The sequence below is a fragment of the Odontomachus brunneus genome, unplaced genomic scaffold, assembly GCF_010583005.1.
Source record: "Odontomachus brunneus isolate Ranch 3 - 2012 unplaced genomic scaffold, Obru_v1 Obru_scaffold_081, whole genome shotgun sequence".
Taxonomy (NCBI): domain Eukaryota; kingdom Metazoa; phylum Arthropoda; class Insecta; order Hymenoptera; family Formicidae; genus Odontomachus; species Odontomachus brunneus.
Window position 1 is genome coordinate 781,253 of NW_022639531.1, and position 18,270 is coordinate 799,522.

The 18,270-nt window shown below is 43.4% G+C and overlaps 1 protein-coding gene across 7 annotated transcripts in view; it reads right to left on the reverse strand.

Moving 5' to 3' along the window:
• Nucleotides 1-18,270, reverse strand: part of LOC116847586 (neurogenic protein mastermind-like) — a 296,566-nt gene that overhangs the window by 44,124 nt on the left and 234,172 nt on the right. For 5 of the 7 annotated variants that reach the window (XM_032822710.1, XM_032822708.1, XM_032822712.1 and 2 more), the window contains exon 3: nt 15,602-15,682. The exons of the other annotated variants lie outside the window; for them this stretch is intronic. In XM_032822710.1, the coding sequence (XP_032678601.1) occupies nt 15,602-15,682 (81 nt within the window). The remainder of the gene's footprint in view (nt 1-15,601; nt 15,683-18,270) is intronic. 7 annotated transcript variants of the gene reach the window in all.

The following is an 18,270-nucleotide window of genomic DNA, read 5'->3' on the forward strand; positions in this document are numbered from 1 at the left end:
AGAAGTATTGAAAAGTAAATTAACTATAAAATAGAAAGGCGAACGGTGTTCAGTTGGTGTTAAGCCGAAGCGTCAAATCCGTCAAACCGAAAGGCTCTCTGGCCGCAAATCAGCGTCTATAAATCTGTATGTGCGTGCACGTGTTCGGAGACGCGTAAGGTGCACCGCGATTAAAATAATGTCTTAGTTGGAGTCGCGAAAGAAAGCTCGGTGCGTCGCATTGTCAGAGCATCTCCATCGGTAGTTCTGAAGAAAATCTCCATTACTACCACTGCGTGTAACGACTGCGGCGGATGAGACCGAATTTCACGACTTCTTCTCATCTTCGACTTCTCGATCGCGTCCTCCCTCGTCGCACTTGCCGTTCCAGCGGCGCGTCTCGCCGCTCTGAGGGAAACTTTCGACTACTCGCTAGAGTCGGCGAGGAATAATCCTCTCAGGAATATTCCTGCCGGGTGCTAGTCGTCGCCATCGCCGCCGTCGTTATCGCGGTACGGTAACGATCGTTGGCGTTAAAGTCACGAGAGAGACAGAGAGAGAGGGAGAGGGGAGGAAGAGAGAGAGAGAGATGAAGAGAAAGGAAAGAGAGAGAGAGAGAGAGAGAGAGAGAGAGAGAGAGAGAGAGAAGTAGAATAGAGAGAAGAGAAGAGAAGAGAGGCGCGTAAGTGAGACAGAAGGGAGTAGAGAAACAAGAAGAGAGATGGTGAAACCCGGCGAGGGGGTTGAAGAGAGACCGCGGGGGTGGGAAAGACGAGGGAAGGCTTCTCGCGTGTGTATAGGTGTGTCTGCCGGAGAGCTCCGCGAGGGAATGTTAATTAATTAGCGTTGCGGCATTGATCACGCCGTTACTTTGCACGGCGCTGCGCCCTATACATATACACACATCGCCTGCGAGAACGAGACCTCCGTTTCTCTCTCTCTCTCTCGTCCACGACGGTGTTTTCTACGCCGCACCGCCGCCTCCATTAACCGTTGCAGCCGTCGCTAATGGCAGAGTATGCGAGGCCCGCCACCGTCGGCGTCGTTGACGCCGCCGTCGCGAAACCACTCGTCTTGGAGGACTCTTCCGCCGACGACTGCAACCCTTCCATCCAAGCGGGAACGCCAGACTACTCGCTCGTATCGGCAAAACAGCGCGTATATGTGGCTGCATCACGCGACGTGAGAATCGTCGCATGCAAAGCACCTCGGCGCTTAGGACACGTCGATGGAGAGGAGGTAAGCTTTTATTGTACAAGAAGGGATCGAGCGCCAGAGCTCGAGCGACCACTCCGACAGTCGGGAACCTTACGTGGAGTATTTCTCGTTCAGTCCGAGAATGTGTCTCAGATTGCCAGGTACGATTTATCCGCGAGACACACTTTTTTTGCCAATGATTAAACGCTCAGCAAAGTCATTCAGTTTGCCGAGTAGAGGTTGAAAGTAATATCGCTGTGCCACGCAAAATGAAGCAATCGATCGACCCAGAAAATTGCGAAAAATTTCGATTTTACATGGGAGCTGTGTGAGCGAGAATCAAGCCTCAACCTCGTCAACCCTCCGAGACGCGTCGTATTACGCGAGCAGATCCGAGAGAGGGACAGAAAAAAGAATAGAGGCAGAGAGGAAGCGAGGGAGAAAGAGAGAGGAGACGAGCGAAAGTACCGCCCGGCAGGACGACCGTTTTTTTCCTGCGGAGATTTGTGTCAGCCAGTGGCGGGGTTCCGCATGGTGGTATCTGGGGCTTGGCATGGAACCACCACCCGTTTCAGTGCCTCTACGTCTACTGCACAGCGTCCACCTACACGAGGGAGTATCTCTCTCCCTCTGCACATCCTGGAATGCTGCTCACTCGCGAACCACCCCGTTCGCACCTACGCGCCGCCCCCGCGGCAGGAGCAGCGAGGCAACGGGGGGCAGAGGAAGGTTGCACGGGCGGGTCGGGGGCAGGTGATGGTGTAGGCAGAGTCCTCGCCCCGAGAGATCTCATCATCGCGCGCTACCGCCGAGAGAACGAGGGCGAACCCTCGGGAAAGTCAATACCTTCGGCCAAGATCGCACCTTCGGAGGTGCCTACTTTTCCGCCTCGCTTTCGAACCGTCTACTTTCTCCTCCCTGTCGCCGGCGAGCAGAAATTCAGATTGCCTTGCGTCTCTTTTTTCCCTCCCAGAAGTCATTCAGCAAGTAGGACGCACTCTGTAGATAATATCGATCGGTGCTTTATTCACAATGTCATTCTGCTGAAGGAGTTCTAGCAGAACGCAGAGTCTCTGATTTTCCGGTGTGGTATTACAGTTTTACAGCCTCGTGTTCACTGACCGTGTGATCGCGCGTACGCGATACGGTATTCGTAATTACCGTTAATAACCGTAAATAAAATAGAAGGAGATCTTGAATTTTGGGGACTGATCTCGCGATTAAAGCAATGCGACGACATATGAAGCGCGTCATGTCTCCTATGACTCCGATTCCCTAATTAAAGCATGCCCATAATTATTTGTGAAATGTTCACACACAATTATTTGCAAAATATCTAACACATAGAATATAATCATGCTCAACGAAATGACAAAAAAAATTCTAAAATCTTTAGTGTAAAACGTTTAGTTATTAAGTTACCCTCTATAACAAGACTTTTATCGAGTTTAAGTCGATTCTCATTTGACTCGTTTTCACGAGTCTCCGATTTGCGACTCGATACATTTGAGACGCGTCGCGACATCCTCGATTCCAGGTCGTCGCGTCTTGCACCTGAGATGCGCGATCCGTTACACCTTCGCGAAGTAGCCGAGTAATGGCAATCGGATACTCTCTGACGGTGTGTGCGCGCGCGCGAGAGCGAGCGGGCGTCATACTTCGACTCGACTCGACTGCTGTCACGTTAACCACCGACGTGCACGACCACGAAGAAGGGTCGCGCGCGCAGCGCGCCGTGGCAAATCACCTTTGACCCAGATTAGAGGTACCACTTTGCCGGCGCGAGGGCGAAGCGCAGCGTGGGTGCATTAAACCGACGCGATATTCGGAATTATACGCGCTGCCTTGCTCATTAAACGTGCTCTCTCTCTCTCTCTCTCTTTCTCCCCTCTTTCACTCCTCCTCCCCATCTCCTTTTTTCCCTCTTTCTCTCACACATCTGATGGGAAACATACGGCTGATCGCGTTCGTCTTTTTTCGCTGCTTACGTGAAGTGCCAGCGCGCTCGTTTGTCGGCGTATCGCGTCACGTTGCATTAGCGAGGTCGAGGCTCTTCGATGACCTCGGCGTACTTCCTCTCTTCCTTTCGCGCATCCTTTTAACACCCCTACCGATGATCCTAGCTTCTCCCTTTCACCTCGCAGCCGCTTTTCGCTAGTTTGCTCGTAGGAGCAGCGCGCGTCCCGATGGACTCATCGTGACGCCAAGGACTCGATTGCTGCCTTCTACGGCGAGTACTTCTCAGCTCGCCTCACTTTACTCGGATCACGCCGGACGCGTTCAAAGCACGTGCGCCGATGATGAGATAAAAAGAATGAAGTAATGTTAATAGTGACGAGCACAACGGGAATGGTGCTCGTGATCACGTAGTAATTACGTGCGTCGTTGCGCTGAACGCGCGCGAGTACACGATGACGCCCGCGGGAAAGGCGGTGTGGGGCGAATAGTTAAATAAAGCGTTTCAGGGTGGCGCGTAACTTCGACGCTTCGCGCTAATAACTTCCGAACTCTCGCTTTCGCAGTCTCGGCGCGCGCGCCGAGGGGCGATACGGGGCCGTTTGGGGGCGCAGGTCGAAGCATTAATTTCAAATCGTAGATAAATGTTTGTCCGCCCGGGTGTACTTGGGTTACATCCGGGTCACGAGGAAGTGGCGGGACGCGGAGGGTGGCCACGCTAGGGTAAGCTGGGAGAGAGCCTTAACGCCGAGGCTGCGGGTGGATACTGTTGCTGACGGTGAGCTGCTATATTGGGGACCGGGGAATCGTGCATCCTCGCAGAAGACGGGCGAAAAGACGACCAGGAACGAGAAAGAGGCAGAGAGAGAGAGAGAGAGAGAGAGAGAGGGGGGGGGCAAAGTGAGAGAGCGGTGAGCTGAACGGAGGAGGGAAAGAGGAAAGAATTATACTACGTGTTCCGAATACCAGCTCCTTGGGGTGGTTTATGGAACAGTCATAGAAGCGGAGCCATGCGCTCGCGTTAGGGTAGCTTTCGGGAAACCTGTTAATGGCCTGTATCTTCGGGGTATGCTATGGCCCTTGAGCCTCTCCAAACACAACTGCGACACCGAAATGTAACTGTGTTTACGAACTGTCCTGCCGGCACACGCGGGACCACGTTCTCTTAATTAGTTCGAGTGGTTTTTCGCCACGTACGGTAACAATCCTGTCGCGTTTTAATAATAGAATAACGATGCGTTATGTAACACGTGACGAGCTGGTACACAGAGTGTCTGACACAAAGTAGAGCACGTCAACCTGAGTTGATTAATGAAAAAAGATTGACAAACTAAAGTGTACAATGTTGTGGAACGGGTTCTATAAGCGCAAGATCTTATAGAAAATGGCTAAAACGCAACTGCCTCTTAGCATGGATGGATGTCACGTAATGGCGTTACAATTTTGTCGAATAAATTCAATCTTGCTGCGCTATTGAGAAGTGTGCTAATCGCAGGAAGAGTCATCGTCGCCTAGTAAAGTCCGTGAGGTGGCAAGAACATGAAATAAGTTGAGCGTCATCGTCAACGGCATGCGTCTCACCGTCAACAGCGAAATATTTCGAGCAAGTAGGTCGTAAGAAGTCTTAATTAAACGTCCGAAAATACGCTCCGTGCGTGTATTTCGGGATCGAGCGGTGCGTGAAGCGGCTACGAAAAGATGTCGAGTTCATTGCACGCGGTGCGGCGATAAAATGTCACCGGGGGGAAGCGTGTCATCGGAGAGAACACAGAGGGGGTTCATTCGTGGCTCAGAGTGTGTTGAAACACGCGGTACTGCTCCCATCGCGGAATAATAGCCTCGCGCAAAATTTCGAAAAATAGATATCTGAGCTGACGCGCCGCGAAAATATATTCCAAATTATTATAATTACTGGCAATTATATTTCCGAGAAAATCAAAGTTTGTCTAAATTTGGTCACGTATCATTATCTCGCTGACATAGAGTTACCCACGCAGAAGTTCCTCAAGATTTTCCCAGATATAGCATGAATTAGAATACTCAAATCTTTTTAGCTGATTGGCCTATGATACTCAATTGGGAATCTCATTCTTATTCTAAGCATATTTTCTCTGTCTAAAATCGAAACAAAAATACTTTGGAAGCTCATTTGCTTTTTTCAATCAATAACGTCAATATATTTTTATGATATTAAACAAGAAGGGGGAGAGAGACAAAGGAAAAAGTGAGAATCCCATTTTTATATATACCACATATTATATAAAAAAAATTTAAAAAGGATGTTTTTTAATATTGTGAATATTTCTCTAAATAATGAAATTATTTGAAAAGTTAACAATGAAATTGACTGTTCTATATTTAATTTTAATATGAGATAAAGACATGTCTGAGAAGGCTTGGGAAAAAATATTGGGATAACTTTAGGTCCCATTTATAATCCCATTTATAATCGTATATTTAAAATATTATGTTTCTAACTCATAATTATTTCGAGGAATTGAATTGAACCTTAATTAGAGATCCCACGAAATTTTATATAAATATTAATTATAGCTTTTATTATAATTTTATATAAATATTAATTATAGCTACAGTTAAATTTGGATCGCCAGCACATTTAAGCAAATGTATTTTACGTTGGCTTCTTCAAATGACGCATGAGACGATGTCGTACAGGTACGTTCGTGCATTCCCAGACGATACAGCTGAACGCGCGCGCCTTCCCAACGCAAATCACAACTAAAATCTCGCATCTGCTACGACGAATCCGCGAATATAAAAAAGGGCAGCCAGACGCGACCGCGCGACAGAACAGTGCAACGGCGAAAATAAACGCAACGGAATGGCACGTGGCTTTTATATGGCGGCCAAAAGCTTCGGAGGCTCGCAATCCCCGAAAATCTCGCGTAATTACATTTATACGAGCGCGTCGGTGGAGCCGTGATTTCATCGGGCTGACGTTTCGGCGAGCTCTCTCCTCCCCTCGGAATTCCATCCGAATGTATCGCATATGTTTTAAGGAGCAGCGCAAATGAATCTCGCTAACGACATACTTGACTCGTAGCCAAGAAAAGCTCGTTTGTACGATAATATATCTAATGTTACAGGCATGCGTATCCGGTGTGTTACACGGAGCGCATTGACAATAATACTTTCAAGTTCAATGGATAATTATGTGCAGCCAAGAAGTACTTTCATTGCGAGCCAAGGCGGCCGTTAATCGTGACAAATATTTGGAAGCCCGAGCCGGTGTTTCTCGACGAGCGCGCAGACGAATGTGCAGGTGAACCGCGATTATAATTGACAAGGTTTCGTAGGTTGAGTAGTTGGAATACGACTCGTTCGCATAGTGACGCTGCAAACGTAACTTCGCGACGAGAGAAATCGAAGGCTCTCCGTCGCCGCGAAAGTTCCCTAAACTTTTCGTAAGAACGCAATCTGCAGCGCGCGCGAATTCTCAAAAAGTTCCGGTCGTATCTGTGTGCATAATGGGCGAGCGAGACTTCCTGCGCCTTGCCGAATTTCGTGTATGTCCTCTCGCTATTAAATAAACCGCGAGTCCTCGTTTTTCGCGCCGAATAAACATCGCCACTGCCCACCTAATCCCCCTACGTTGAGATTTCGCGTTCGAGCGGCTCGAGAGGCGCTAGATTTGTTATTAGTATTGGCATTAATTGTGATAAACTCGGGTGTATATGATGGTTATATGTAAAAGACGGTCATAGATTGCAATTTCTCCAATAATTGCTAAATAGTATGTTTCAACACATGAGTGTATGCATATAAACTATTGCAGATATCGATTATCTTTGAGAATAATTACTATTTTAGTAATTATTAAAGAAATTACAGCCTGTGGCCATCTTTTCCGTATGGCCATCATGCCTGAGTTTACTCTATTGCATCGCCCAATAAATTTGAGCACAAGCGTTTTTGGATAGTACGACTGTCAACCAGATGACTCTCTCTGCTCACGCTTTAATTCACGTGATGTCAGTCCGCGATTTTTCAGGTAAATTCTATTGAGAATTCAATCGCCTACTGCATTTGTACAGCGTTTTCTTACTTTAGCTTTTATTCAATCTAAATTTCCCATTTCTCGGAATATTTTCGGTTCACTGTTATTTCGCACGTAGAAAACTTTTTCTTAGATAAAGTAACAATAACACACTTCGTTCTCGGGCTCAATTCAATATTCTTGCCCATTTTGGAACGTATATAAAATGAAAAGATACGCTGAAGAATAGTTCACATAACAGGTAGAAACAGGTATAATATATAGCAATCAGTAGATCTCTTGAGGTTTTTACATGAACACCAATCTAAAGAAATACGAGGATCACAACAAAAATATTTCACTTACACTGAATATCCAAAGAATATTTCTACGAAAGAATAATTCTCAAGGTAATGCTATGATTATTGCCAGCTCTGTATTATCCTAGACGTATTTTTTCGAGCACGAGAGCGTGATAAAGACGTCGTTATAATAAAATCGCGCGAGTGCATTGTATACATGATAAAATATGAGGAGGGTAGAAGAGAAAGGCGGGATGTGTCGTTGAAGAAATAAATCCGACCTTGGCTGGATTAATATGCCATGTAAAAATATAACTACGTAACACACACACACACATACAACACACGCAAAGATATACCGTCGTCAATTAATTATGTTTGAAAGACGGATATTACACGCATGATTTCCCACGTGACTCATTATATATCGTTTGATACCGCGGAACGAGCATGTTGCGATTTCGTAATTCGCGACCGCTGTTATAAGATGATTCAAACTTCGGGACTTCCTTCGAGCGCGGATCGATTTATATCACGGCAGGAAAGCCTCGCGTAAATAAGCCGTGGAGTTTCCACGGGAGATGCTCGGCAGACATGCATATTCGATAAGAGGCGATCATGGATCAATATGTACATATTGATTTTTCCGATATTCGAGAAGAATTGTGCTCGAGAAGCAAAATAAAGCTGTGTGAATCGTGTTGAACAATGCTATGCGCTCAATAATATATTAATATAAATAAATAAGTAAATATATGTACAAAGTGTCCGGTAACTCGCCGCGGAGTACAGATAGATTCAAATTAACAAACAATTCCTCTACAATTTTGCGAACAATCACGCAAAATTTTAAATTATTAATCAAAAACGATCTGTGAATGACCAACATCATACAATACTGATGAGTTATAATGGCGATGTCTGCTGATGTATGCTTCTATATTAGGAAAATTGTCAAACTGAACAAAAAGCCCCTCTTCTCTCTCTCTCTCTACCATTTTCCAAATAATCTCATAAATATTTAGTTTTTAATCAAAGAAGATTGGTGCATTACCGCGCACAACTGTGTACCAATCAATTATTAATTAAAGAGAACTTCACAAAGCCAATTTAATAAAGCCATATATTGTATTTTTCAGGTGTTCACATTATTTTGGCCAACCCTTATAACGTGTATATATTAAAACGCTACACCGCGCAACAATGACGATCACACAGCTTTCGCAATAAACACAACACAAGTGGTGGACACTATTTTACAAAGATTTACAGTGAAAGCTCTACGCATACAAAAGCCTAGCGTGCAATCTCCCGGGACAATCGCTGACTTATCGAACGAAAGTTCTAGCGATGTAGCGACGCTATTGCCATTAGCAAAATGAAAACTCGGCTGGGCCTAACTTACGACTTTAATTATCGCCTAGTCATTTCGCGTCGTTGTGTTTGCTACTTTCCGCGTTTGAGTCCCTCCATAAACTACGAAAGTCATAATACAGAACGATCATCGGGATGTTTACGATGATCGTCCGTGAACTATTATCAGGCAATGTTGCTTGTATTGATCCATAAAAGATTGTGCGGATTTTTTAACAAAATTGAAATGCATTTATTCTAGTTAAATACTGTTAATCAATAATATATGCAATAATATATCCTACTCGACAATCCTTTCTTTCACATAATTTTTCTTTCACATAGTTTCCCTCTCGTGAATTCCTTGTGCTTTTCCGGCGAAGAAACGTTTTAACGTTTTAATTTTTCACACTTTCTGAAGAAGCGAAATTTATACCGTCAAAAAAGTTCTACAAATGAGGGATGATAATAGGAGAGGACAGTGTAGAGTAAATATGGTGAGTGAGGTAAAATATCCCAGACAAACTCGAACCAAATTTTTATGAAAGTAAAAGAGCATAATGCCCCCGAAAAATTCATTACTGCCTTCCATTTTCAAGTCGCAAGAAAGAAAATTATATTTCTTTAAATCACTTACACCAAAATATGCTCTTCTTTATCACTTATACCAAAATATGCTCTGAATGCAGCTATCAAATCATATACATAAATGGCCAACTCTCTCTATAGAACTATTCTACTAATGCCAACTAGACAAAAAACCGCACCAATTTTTACGAAAGTAAAAGAGCACAATGCACCCGAAAAATTCATTACTACCTTCCATTTTCAAATCGCAATAAAAAAAATTGTATTTCTTTAGACATTATCACTTACACCACAAAATATGCTCTAAATGCAGCTATTAAAGCATATATGTAGATGGCTGACTCTCTCTATGGAACTATTCTCCTAATATCAACATACGAATGCCAACTAGACAAAACTTCGCACCAACTTATGGATCAACCTAATATAATAAAAGCATGGCTTGAAAACAGGGATGAATAAGGCTGCGAAAATAAGGATGAAAAGGATGCGAGGACAAACGCTTGTTCTCGCTCAGCGAGAGTGTCTATACACGAATCCGCTCATATCTCTCGTCGGCTACTGCTGCAATGCGGAGATGTCGGCATTTTAATTGAAAACGTTGCCCGCGATACGAGTTGCGCTAGCTAACATTTCACGCTTCGCTTCGTCATGCTTACTTTATTAACGCGTTAATGTCACGAGAGCGAACCACTGATTACCGTCCGCTTTTAATTGCTCGACTTAGCTGCTCCAATTCAGTGCGTTTATCTGAGCCAAATTTCAAAACCACATTCTCCTCGACAAATTTAGGGACAATTGTTCGTCGACGAAAATTTTGTTACGCTTACTTCTTTTTTTTTTCGCAACTTTGACGTCAAACATCTTGATGGTAATTATAATATAATGTTAGAGTTGGATAAGATCCATCAACATTATAAAAATTATATTCAGTAAATGTTTAGAAAAGATTACACCCCCTACTAAATTTTTTTAATTTGAAATGTATTGCAAGGAAAGTAGTTGAAAATGATTTCCAAAAAAGAACCAAGTGGGGAACACTATTTACCAAAGTAAATAAAATAAGTTATTGACGATAGCTATTTCCCTAAAAAAACAATATATATATAAACAATGATTAAAAAGAAATTGACGAATATTATTATCACGGTGATCACCTCGCGCAGAATGACGACCCGAGGCGAGAGCCGTTCTGCGAAATTTCGTTTCGAATTCAATATTTATTAGAACAAGAGTGAGGGATGAGGAGGGAGCAAACGCGCGCGGGGATTTAGCCGGGGATGCGACGGCGGGGAGAAGGAAAGGAGACCGCGCAGACACAAACGCGGCGAGAGGAGAGATACGGCGCCGAGTCGTTTTAAAATACATCTGGGAGACGGTGCTTTCACAGGAGCAAGAGGTGGAGGAGAGTGAAGAGGAGAAGCAGGAGTAGTAGTAGTAGTAGTAGGAGGAGGAAGAGGAGGAGGAGAACGAGGAGCTTTTGCGCGCGCGATGGAATGGCTCTCGGTATATGACTGCGAGATGAACGACGGGACGAGATAGACGGGCGTCGGGTAGGCAGGCAGGCAGTAGAGAACGAACGGGAGAGACCGGACGTAAAGGGAGATGCATTGTTTACAGTAATGAAGGCGTAAATAAGTGATGAGCCGAGCGACGCGTCGATCTCGCTCGGGCCCCGTTGCCTCCGTCCCGCTAACGCCGCTGCCCGCCCCCGGCCTGCCGTCCCTCTCACGGCGAATTCGCGTCGCCCCGCGTCACCCCCAGGACATGTCTGCTCTGAGGCGGACGACGATGGTATTTCACCCGTCCCGTGCGCTTTCAGTTTAATAACCTTCTTTCTGATACCATCCGGCGAATAGTGTGCCAACGGTATGCCGCGTGTGTGCTCTGCCAGGATCACGATTGGAATTAGTTATCGTCGCTGGCGAGCAACTTCGCGCGAATAATGTGAAATAAATACGGAGGAGACGTGCACCCCTTTGCAGAAATACCTCTTCGTCGCATTCGGGGACACGTCCAATTAGAGAACCTGGCAGAAGTGATTATCCTATGAGAATCACTCGAAAACAAAGTATCTTATTGGTTATCGGCTAAGTTCTGAAGTGCACTGAAGAAAATGTGTTCAAAATGTTCTCCAAATGAATGTTGCTAATCGTATATATTCCCTCCTTCCTTCTCCGATAGACTTTTCATGATTTTTACGACGTGAGACACGATGATGAAAACTTGAGAATTTTTTTAATTACATTTATCAGACAAATATAGTAAATGTTGAATTAATTATTAAATTTACATAATACGATAATATAAATTTTATGTTATTAGGTGGTAAACTTAGTTACTGCGGTTTTTTTGTTTAAAAAACTCATTTATTTCGACATCAAAAGCAAAAAATACGAATTAATCGAAGTATTCTCCCTCGCTAGCTATACATTTTTCCCATCTTTCGGGCAACGCGTAAATTCCGCGACGATAGAACGATTGGTCTTTTGATGCAATCCATTCATCGATCCATTTTCGCACATCCTCGTAATTTCTGAAGTGTGTATCCACCAAGCCGTGCTGCATCGACCGGGACAAGTAATAGTCCGAAGGAGCTAAGTCTGGTGAATACGCTGGGTGCGGGAGAACTTCCCACTCGAGCTGCATCAGTGTTTCTTTGACGGCTTTGGCAACGTGTGGTCGAGCGTTGTCGTGCAAAAGCATGACTTTACGTCGATTGCTGGCTACTGCTGGCCTTTTTTCCAACAATGCTTCATTCAGACGGTTTAATTGTGATTGATATCGATCCCCCGTGATACTTTCGTTCGGTCTGAGTAGCTCATAATAAACGACGCCGTGCATATCCCACCAAATGCAAAGCATTGCTTTGTGGCCATGAATATTTCTCTTTGGTGTGGATGTCGATGGTTGGCCAGGGTCTACCCATGATTTTCTTCGTTTAGGATTATCGAAGTATATCCATTTTTCATCGCCAGTCACTATGCGCCACAAAAAACTCTTCTTTTTCTGCCTGGCGAGCAGAGAAATAGAGATGTTTAAGCGATTCGCAATGGCATTTGCGGTTAATTCGTGTGGTACCCATTTTCCCTCCTTTTGAATTTTTCCCATTGCATGTAGACGTTTGGAAACAGCCATCGGAGTAACATTTAATGCTGCAGACAATTCTTGGAGCGTTTGAGTAGAGTTTTCGTCCAATAATGCCTGCAAATCGGTGTCTTCAAACTTTTTCGGTTGGCCTGAGCGTTCTTTATCATTGACATCAAAATCACCACTCTTAAATCGCTGAAACCATACTTGGCATGTTCTTTCCGATGGAGCATAATTGCCATAAGCTTCGAAAAGCAATTTATGAGCTGCAGCTGCAGTTTTTTTCAAGTCAAAGTAATGAAGCAGCACATGTCGAAAAAACAACTTATCACGTTCCATATTTAATCAAAAGAAAAAATAGCACTGCTCGCTTAAATGAATCTCTTCGCACTGAATTTTATTGACAAATGTCTAACCTCTAAAATGCAGCCAGTTTCAGATGTCAAAATAAATTACACCTACAACTAACGTCATCTAACTGTGAGCCGCAGGAACTAAGTTTACCACCTAATATATTGATGCAACAACGAGTTTACTAAAAGTTACACTCAGATTTTCATATTACATTTTACACGACACATTATTTTGAGCAAATTTTGATCATTTTTCTCGTATTTTTTTCTTTCGTCATTCCATGTGAAGAATATAAGCGTCATATGAACCAGTCATAAGGAGCATAACCCTTACAAATCGACTAGTAAAGTACTGTCAGATTTACGTACACCTGTTCATTCGGCACGTTTTATCTCCTTGAGCAATAAGATCTTAAACAACGAACGCGATATAACGTAATGGTGCAAATCCGAGCGTTTCTAAAAGAGTGTCCAATACTTTTCGTGACACGAGATGATCTAAACGCGTCTGACGTGTCGTCAATAATTTCGAGCCATTCGCCTGCCCGCGCCTCAAGTAGTTACAGTCCGCGTACGGTCGGACGGGCGGGAATAGCGCAGAGATGTGAATAAACGTGATACGTTGACTGCACAAGAACCCCAGATACGTTACTCGAAAATGTGTAGATATCGATCCAGACGTCAGCTGATCGATTTGGCAACATATGATTATGTTTTCAACAGAATTGCTTCTTTCGGTGTCGAGATATACAAGTGCATGCGCGACACCTGCGTGACGCGAATGGAAATTTGCGCTCAACGTACGGAGTGAACAGTTTGTGCGAATTAATCTGACAATGAACGAACCAAAGCGCGCTTAGTTCGCTCTATTCTCCGTGCGGAATGTTCTTATTTGTGATATACATTCCGGAATATCGAACAGAGTAGTAATTGGCTCAATATTTCCTCATACATGCAGATCATGCCTTCCGTTATAACTGCAGAAAAGGAAAACAGTTGGGTCGAGAAAACCGCAGCGGCAACCCGTCTTCAAAGAAATATTGTATCTATTGAACAAATTACGCGCGTTAGTACGACAAGTTGCGCGTTGATATAAGTACTGACCAAATCGCGACCGTTGAACCAATTGATAACTTGTAACTCGTCATAGCAACTACATAAACGTTTTGCTTGAATGATTTTTTTCGTTCAAATAAAATCTCATTAACTCAACCATTTTGTTACAATACAATTACAATGCAAATACAATTTCGGGACTTGGTTGGATGGCCTGCAAGTGTGTAAGTGCTTACATAGTGGACGAATGATTTTAGTGTATTGAGTTAAAAATAGGGGGTTAGATAAGGAAAGTAGAAAAGAGAGTGTGATCAGTGCGTTCAGATAATGTATAAGTGAAGGTGTTAGGTAGGAAAGTAGGATTCAGAGCGGAAAAAATGCATAGATAATAGATGGCGTCAAGAAATAGCTAGTTAGGATAATGTAGGTAAGGCAGGCTAAAATTATTATGGTAATGCAGAGGAAATTATCGATAGAGAAAATGTACAATAGATAGTGACAGAAGACAGAAATACACAAGGCATGGAGGAAGAAGAAGATACAAGAAATGAAGAGAAATGATTTGGTCATCGAGTGGGGTAAGCAAGCAAAATAAAGATATACGGAAGAAAGATGACACAAGAACTGGTGGGACAGATATTGTGCGACAGTAAGAAAGGTGAAGTGCAAAGAATAAGGTTATAGGATATGAAAAACTCCTCTTAGCAATGAAAGTTAAAAGAGACATATAAGTAGTGAAGAAAAAGGAGAGAAATTACTTCACGGAGTCAGCAGGAAATATATAATGGAATAATAAAACTAACAAGGTATGGAAAGAAATTCGAAGAAAAGAGGATGACGAAGAGAAAATAAGGAGAACGGTGAAGAGATCTGGTAGAAAGAGGAAAGACAAAGGGATAGGTGTGTAGCTGTAGGGAAGAACAAAATTTGGAGAACTTGTGTGTAAGCACGATATGGTACATGTTGAAAGAGAAATAAGGAAGTAGAGAAATAAGGAATTTGATACGATAGATAGAGAAAAAGTACAGTGTGAAATTTAAGAAGATTGTGGGAGGAGATTACAAGAACATTTAGACAACGAGGATGATATTGTAAAGTCAATTAGAAGAGGAAATGTAATTATAGAGATGTTAGCAACCAGATAGATAAAAATAAGGAATGTGTGTGCTAAGGAATACAGTTATAAACCAAGTCACGTTCTTGGCTATGTAAGCCGAAGAAAGATATACTGGTCTAACTCCAAAAATAATAGCAGATCGCGCGTTTTTGCGAGCAGCACGGATCAACCTTACGCGATCGATCGATCGCGTCTTGAAAATCTGCTCGATTAAAAGCGCTCACTCGCTCGGCGCGCATACTCGGCACGTGATTTTTAATCTATCTACCTACGACGTATCGGACCTGTCGTACGTTCCGCGCCGCTTACAACGGGATCGAGGCGGCGGTAACTTCCGTCGTCATCGCGGAATAAGCGGAGCGACGTGCACGAACCGCACGTGCGGCGCGAATGAAATTAACATTGAATAAGAGCCGCGACGTGCTTTATGCCTCATTGAATCGGCTGTAAACTCGTCCCGTAACGCGCGTACGTCCCTTATTGTCCCACCGCCCGTGCATCTGTATCATTTACGTATCATTTGCGCGGAAGCGCAACGCGTCCGCGCCATTATCTGCGTGAAAACGCTTGAGAAATATAATAAAAAAAGAAAAAAATAAAAAAGTATACATACGTCCGTCTCTCTCACATTTTGGTTTGAAAACATGGTTTGCGAACATTGGAAAGTGGGTAAAATGTGACCGCTTGTCGTTGCCTGCAAAACATTGAAAAATTAGTTAATCCACTGTTGTAACAAAACGAGAGTAAACGCGCGCGCGCGGCCACGTCAAGGACGAAGCTCGCGAGCATCGTAGTGATTGTGAATTGCGACTAATACTATCTTAACGGCCGTAATAAAAATAAGTATCTCTGTCACTGGACTACACACGCGCGTGCGCATTTACAAATCGTCCGGTTTGGCTTTTTTCCTCTTTCTTTCTTTTTTTCTAGCGTCCTTACGGATCGACAAAGCAACATTTGTCCCACTTTACCCGCAGGCCGCCTTGACTCAATTCCGACGTGATAATCGTGGAAATGGGCGTGAATCATTGTATCATTCTGAAAGACTACGCGCAGCCAGTGACAATCGATAGTGATTCGAGGTGATAACCGAGGCCAGAAGTCTCCGATTGATCCTTCCGGCGAGGGAAAAGTTTTTTCCCGGATTTCTCACAAAATGACGTAAAGCCTGCGTCCGCGGCAATTATTCGCGCGAAAAGAACGCGCTGTCAGCAGCGAGGTATCGATATATATTACGATACCGTCGGCGTGTTTTCAGCATAGCTTCGCGCTCGCGTCGCACGAAGTATCGTTCGCACGAGGACGGCCACCAGAGAGATCAGCATTGAATCGCGCTTACGTCACGCTCCATACGGCAAGACAGTGTTCGGTATCATCGGGAGCATCTCGTCGCCGTTCGCCACGCCTAATTATCATCTTCGTACGTTGCGTACGTTGAAGCGCGCGCGCAGATGCTTGCAACGCACGCGTAAGAACGCTGGACGTTTATTATAATCGAGAAAATCGTATCGATACTTTTATCGTTTATGTCTCCGCGTAAAATATTCGGATCTATCCTAACGAATATTCGATCGTTCAAAACCAACTTTCGTAAAGGGAAAATTTCAAAACTGCGCACAGAAAAAAAGAGTTTACTTGGACTAATCAGAGCTTTGTTCTTTGTAGCTGAACCAGTACACACTTTCGGAATTTAACAAAAAACAAGTATACATCTGTAAATTAGTATAAAAAAAGAGAGAAAGAAAACTAGAGCAAGCTAGTGCACCCGATTCAGTTACAAAGACGATAAGTGTCTGATAAACAAACCAGGAACCCAGTTGAAGCCACCAGAATTCTCTTCAAGCCAATAAGATTCTTTTCAATAAGCCAATAAGGTCAACCAGAACTTGCAACTTTCAAGTTAACAGATCTGGTTAACTGGTCAGTTGCAAGTTCTAATTAACCAGACATCCTATTAATCTGAAAGTTGCAAGTTTTGGTTGACCGGAAATTTTATGAACTTGGACAGAATTTTGGTAACTTCAATCAAAATTTCTAGCTCGTTCATATCTCGTCAGACATTTGCTTCAACTAAACTTTTTCCATATGCAAATCTGTTTGTAGATTTGAATTTTATTACGCAATTATCTTATAACTGAGGCTGTGCTATATCTCTAAAAAAAAATGTGCCCAGAAATATTGATTTCCAACAAAGTTATGATAATCCAAGATTGTCTGGGTCTGATATATGCAGATCATACAGTCCATCCAAAAAATATGATTATGCATGGAAGATTAAATATGATCAAGTATGGTATCGCAAATAGGATATCGGGGTATAAATAGATATTATTGATCTTAAATTGCCAATGCTAATAGTAATTAGTTCATTATTATCAATGGGGGTCATTCTAACTCCTTCAATCTTTTAATCTGCTGTAACATTTTTTATCATTTTCTTATAGAAGTATAGAAATTAAAGTTATGAGGTAAATTACACAATTATTATTAATAAATAATTGTTGGCAAACGTGTTTGCAGTTGCGTAATTTTTCTAGAAACTTAAAGACTAACGGAGATGCCAATAATTGTGTGGTTTTACCCCTTACCGATCACAAACTTTTTATTAATTTGTTATTCAAAGTGTAACTCAAAACGACTAACATTGGTAATCTAGAGTTGAGCAATCAAATTGATAAAAAGGCTTTCTGAATGGCGGTACTCAATTGACAGCGAATTGTCCCAGAAAGAGACGAGCGGACAACGGGAGATCGGGCGCGGTATGTTACGCGCGTGCGGGCGTTCGCCATGTGATCGAGGAATTAGTGGCTACCGCGTTAAAAATAGCACGGCGGCGAATGATTCCGCAGCGGGAGGAACAGGGGGAGAGAATGAGAGAGAGAGAGAGAGAGAGAGAGAGAGAGAAAGAGGGAGGGGTGAGAGAGGTAGGAAAAGAAAGAGGGAGAAAGAGAGTAGAGTAACGTTGAGCTAAATTCTTGATTTACAAGTGGAACGGAAGTGGCTATCGCACAAAGCTACGGTGCGCGCCTAATGCACTCGTAAACGAATTTTATCGTCGCTACGGTTGCGCAAACAAGCAGCCGGGGCCTGTCGCTGCGGAAAATAGAGCGGTCTCTATGGGTTTCCCCTTCGGTCGCAGCTATCGTCGATAGTTAAACACCGTATCATTTCGCGTGTTACTCCGAAGCTCGATATCACGATAAACCTGGTAGAACGAGAAAGAGAACGAGAGAGAACGAGAGAGAGAGAGAGAGAGAGAGAGAGAGAGAGAGAGAGAGAGAG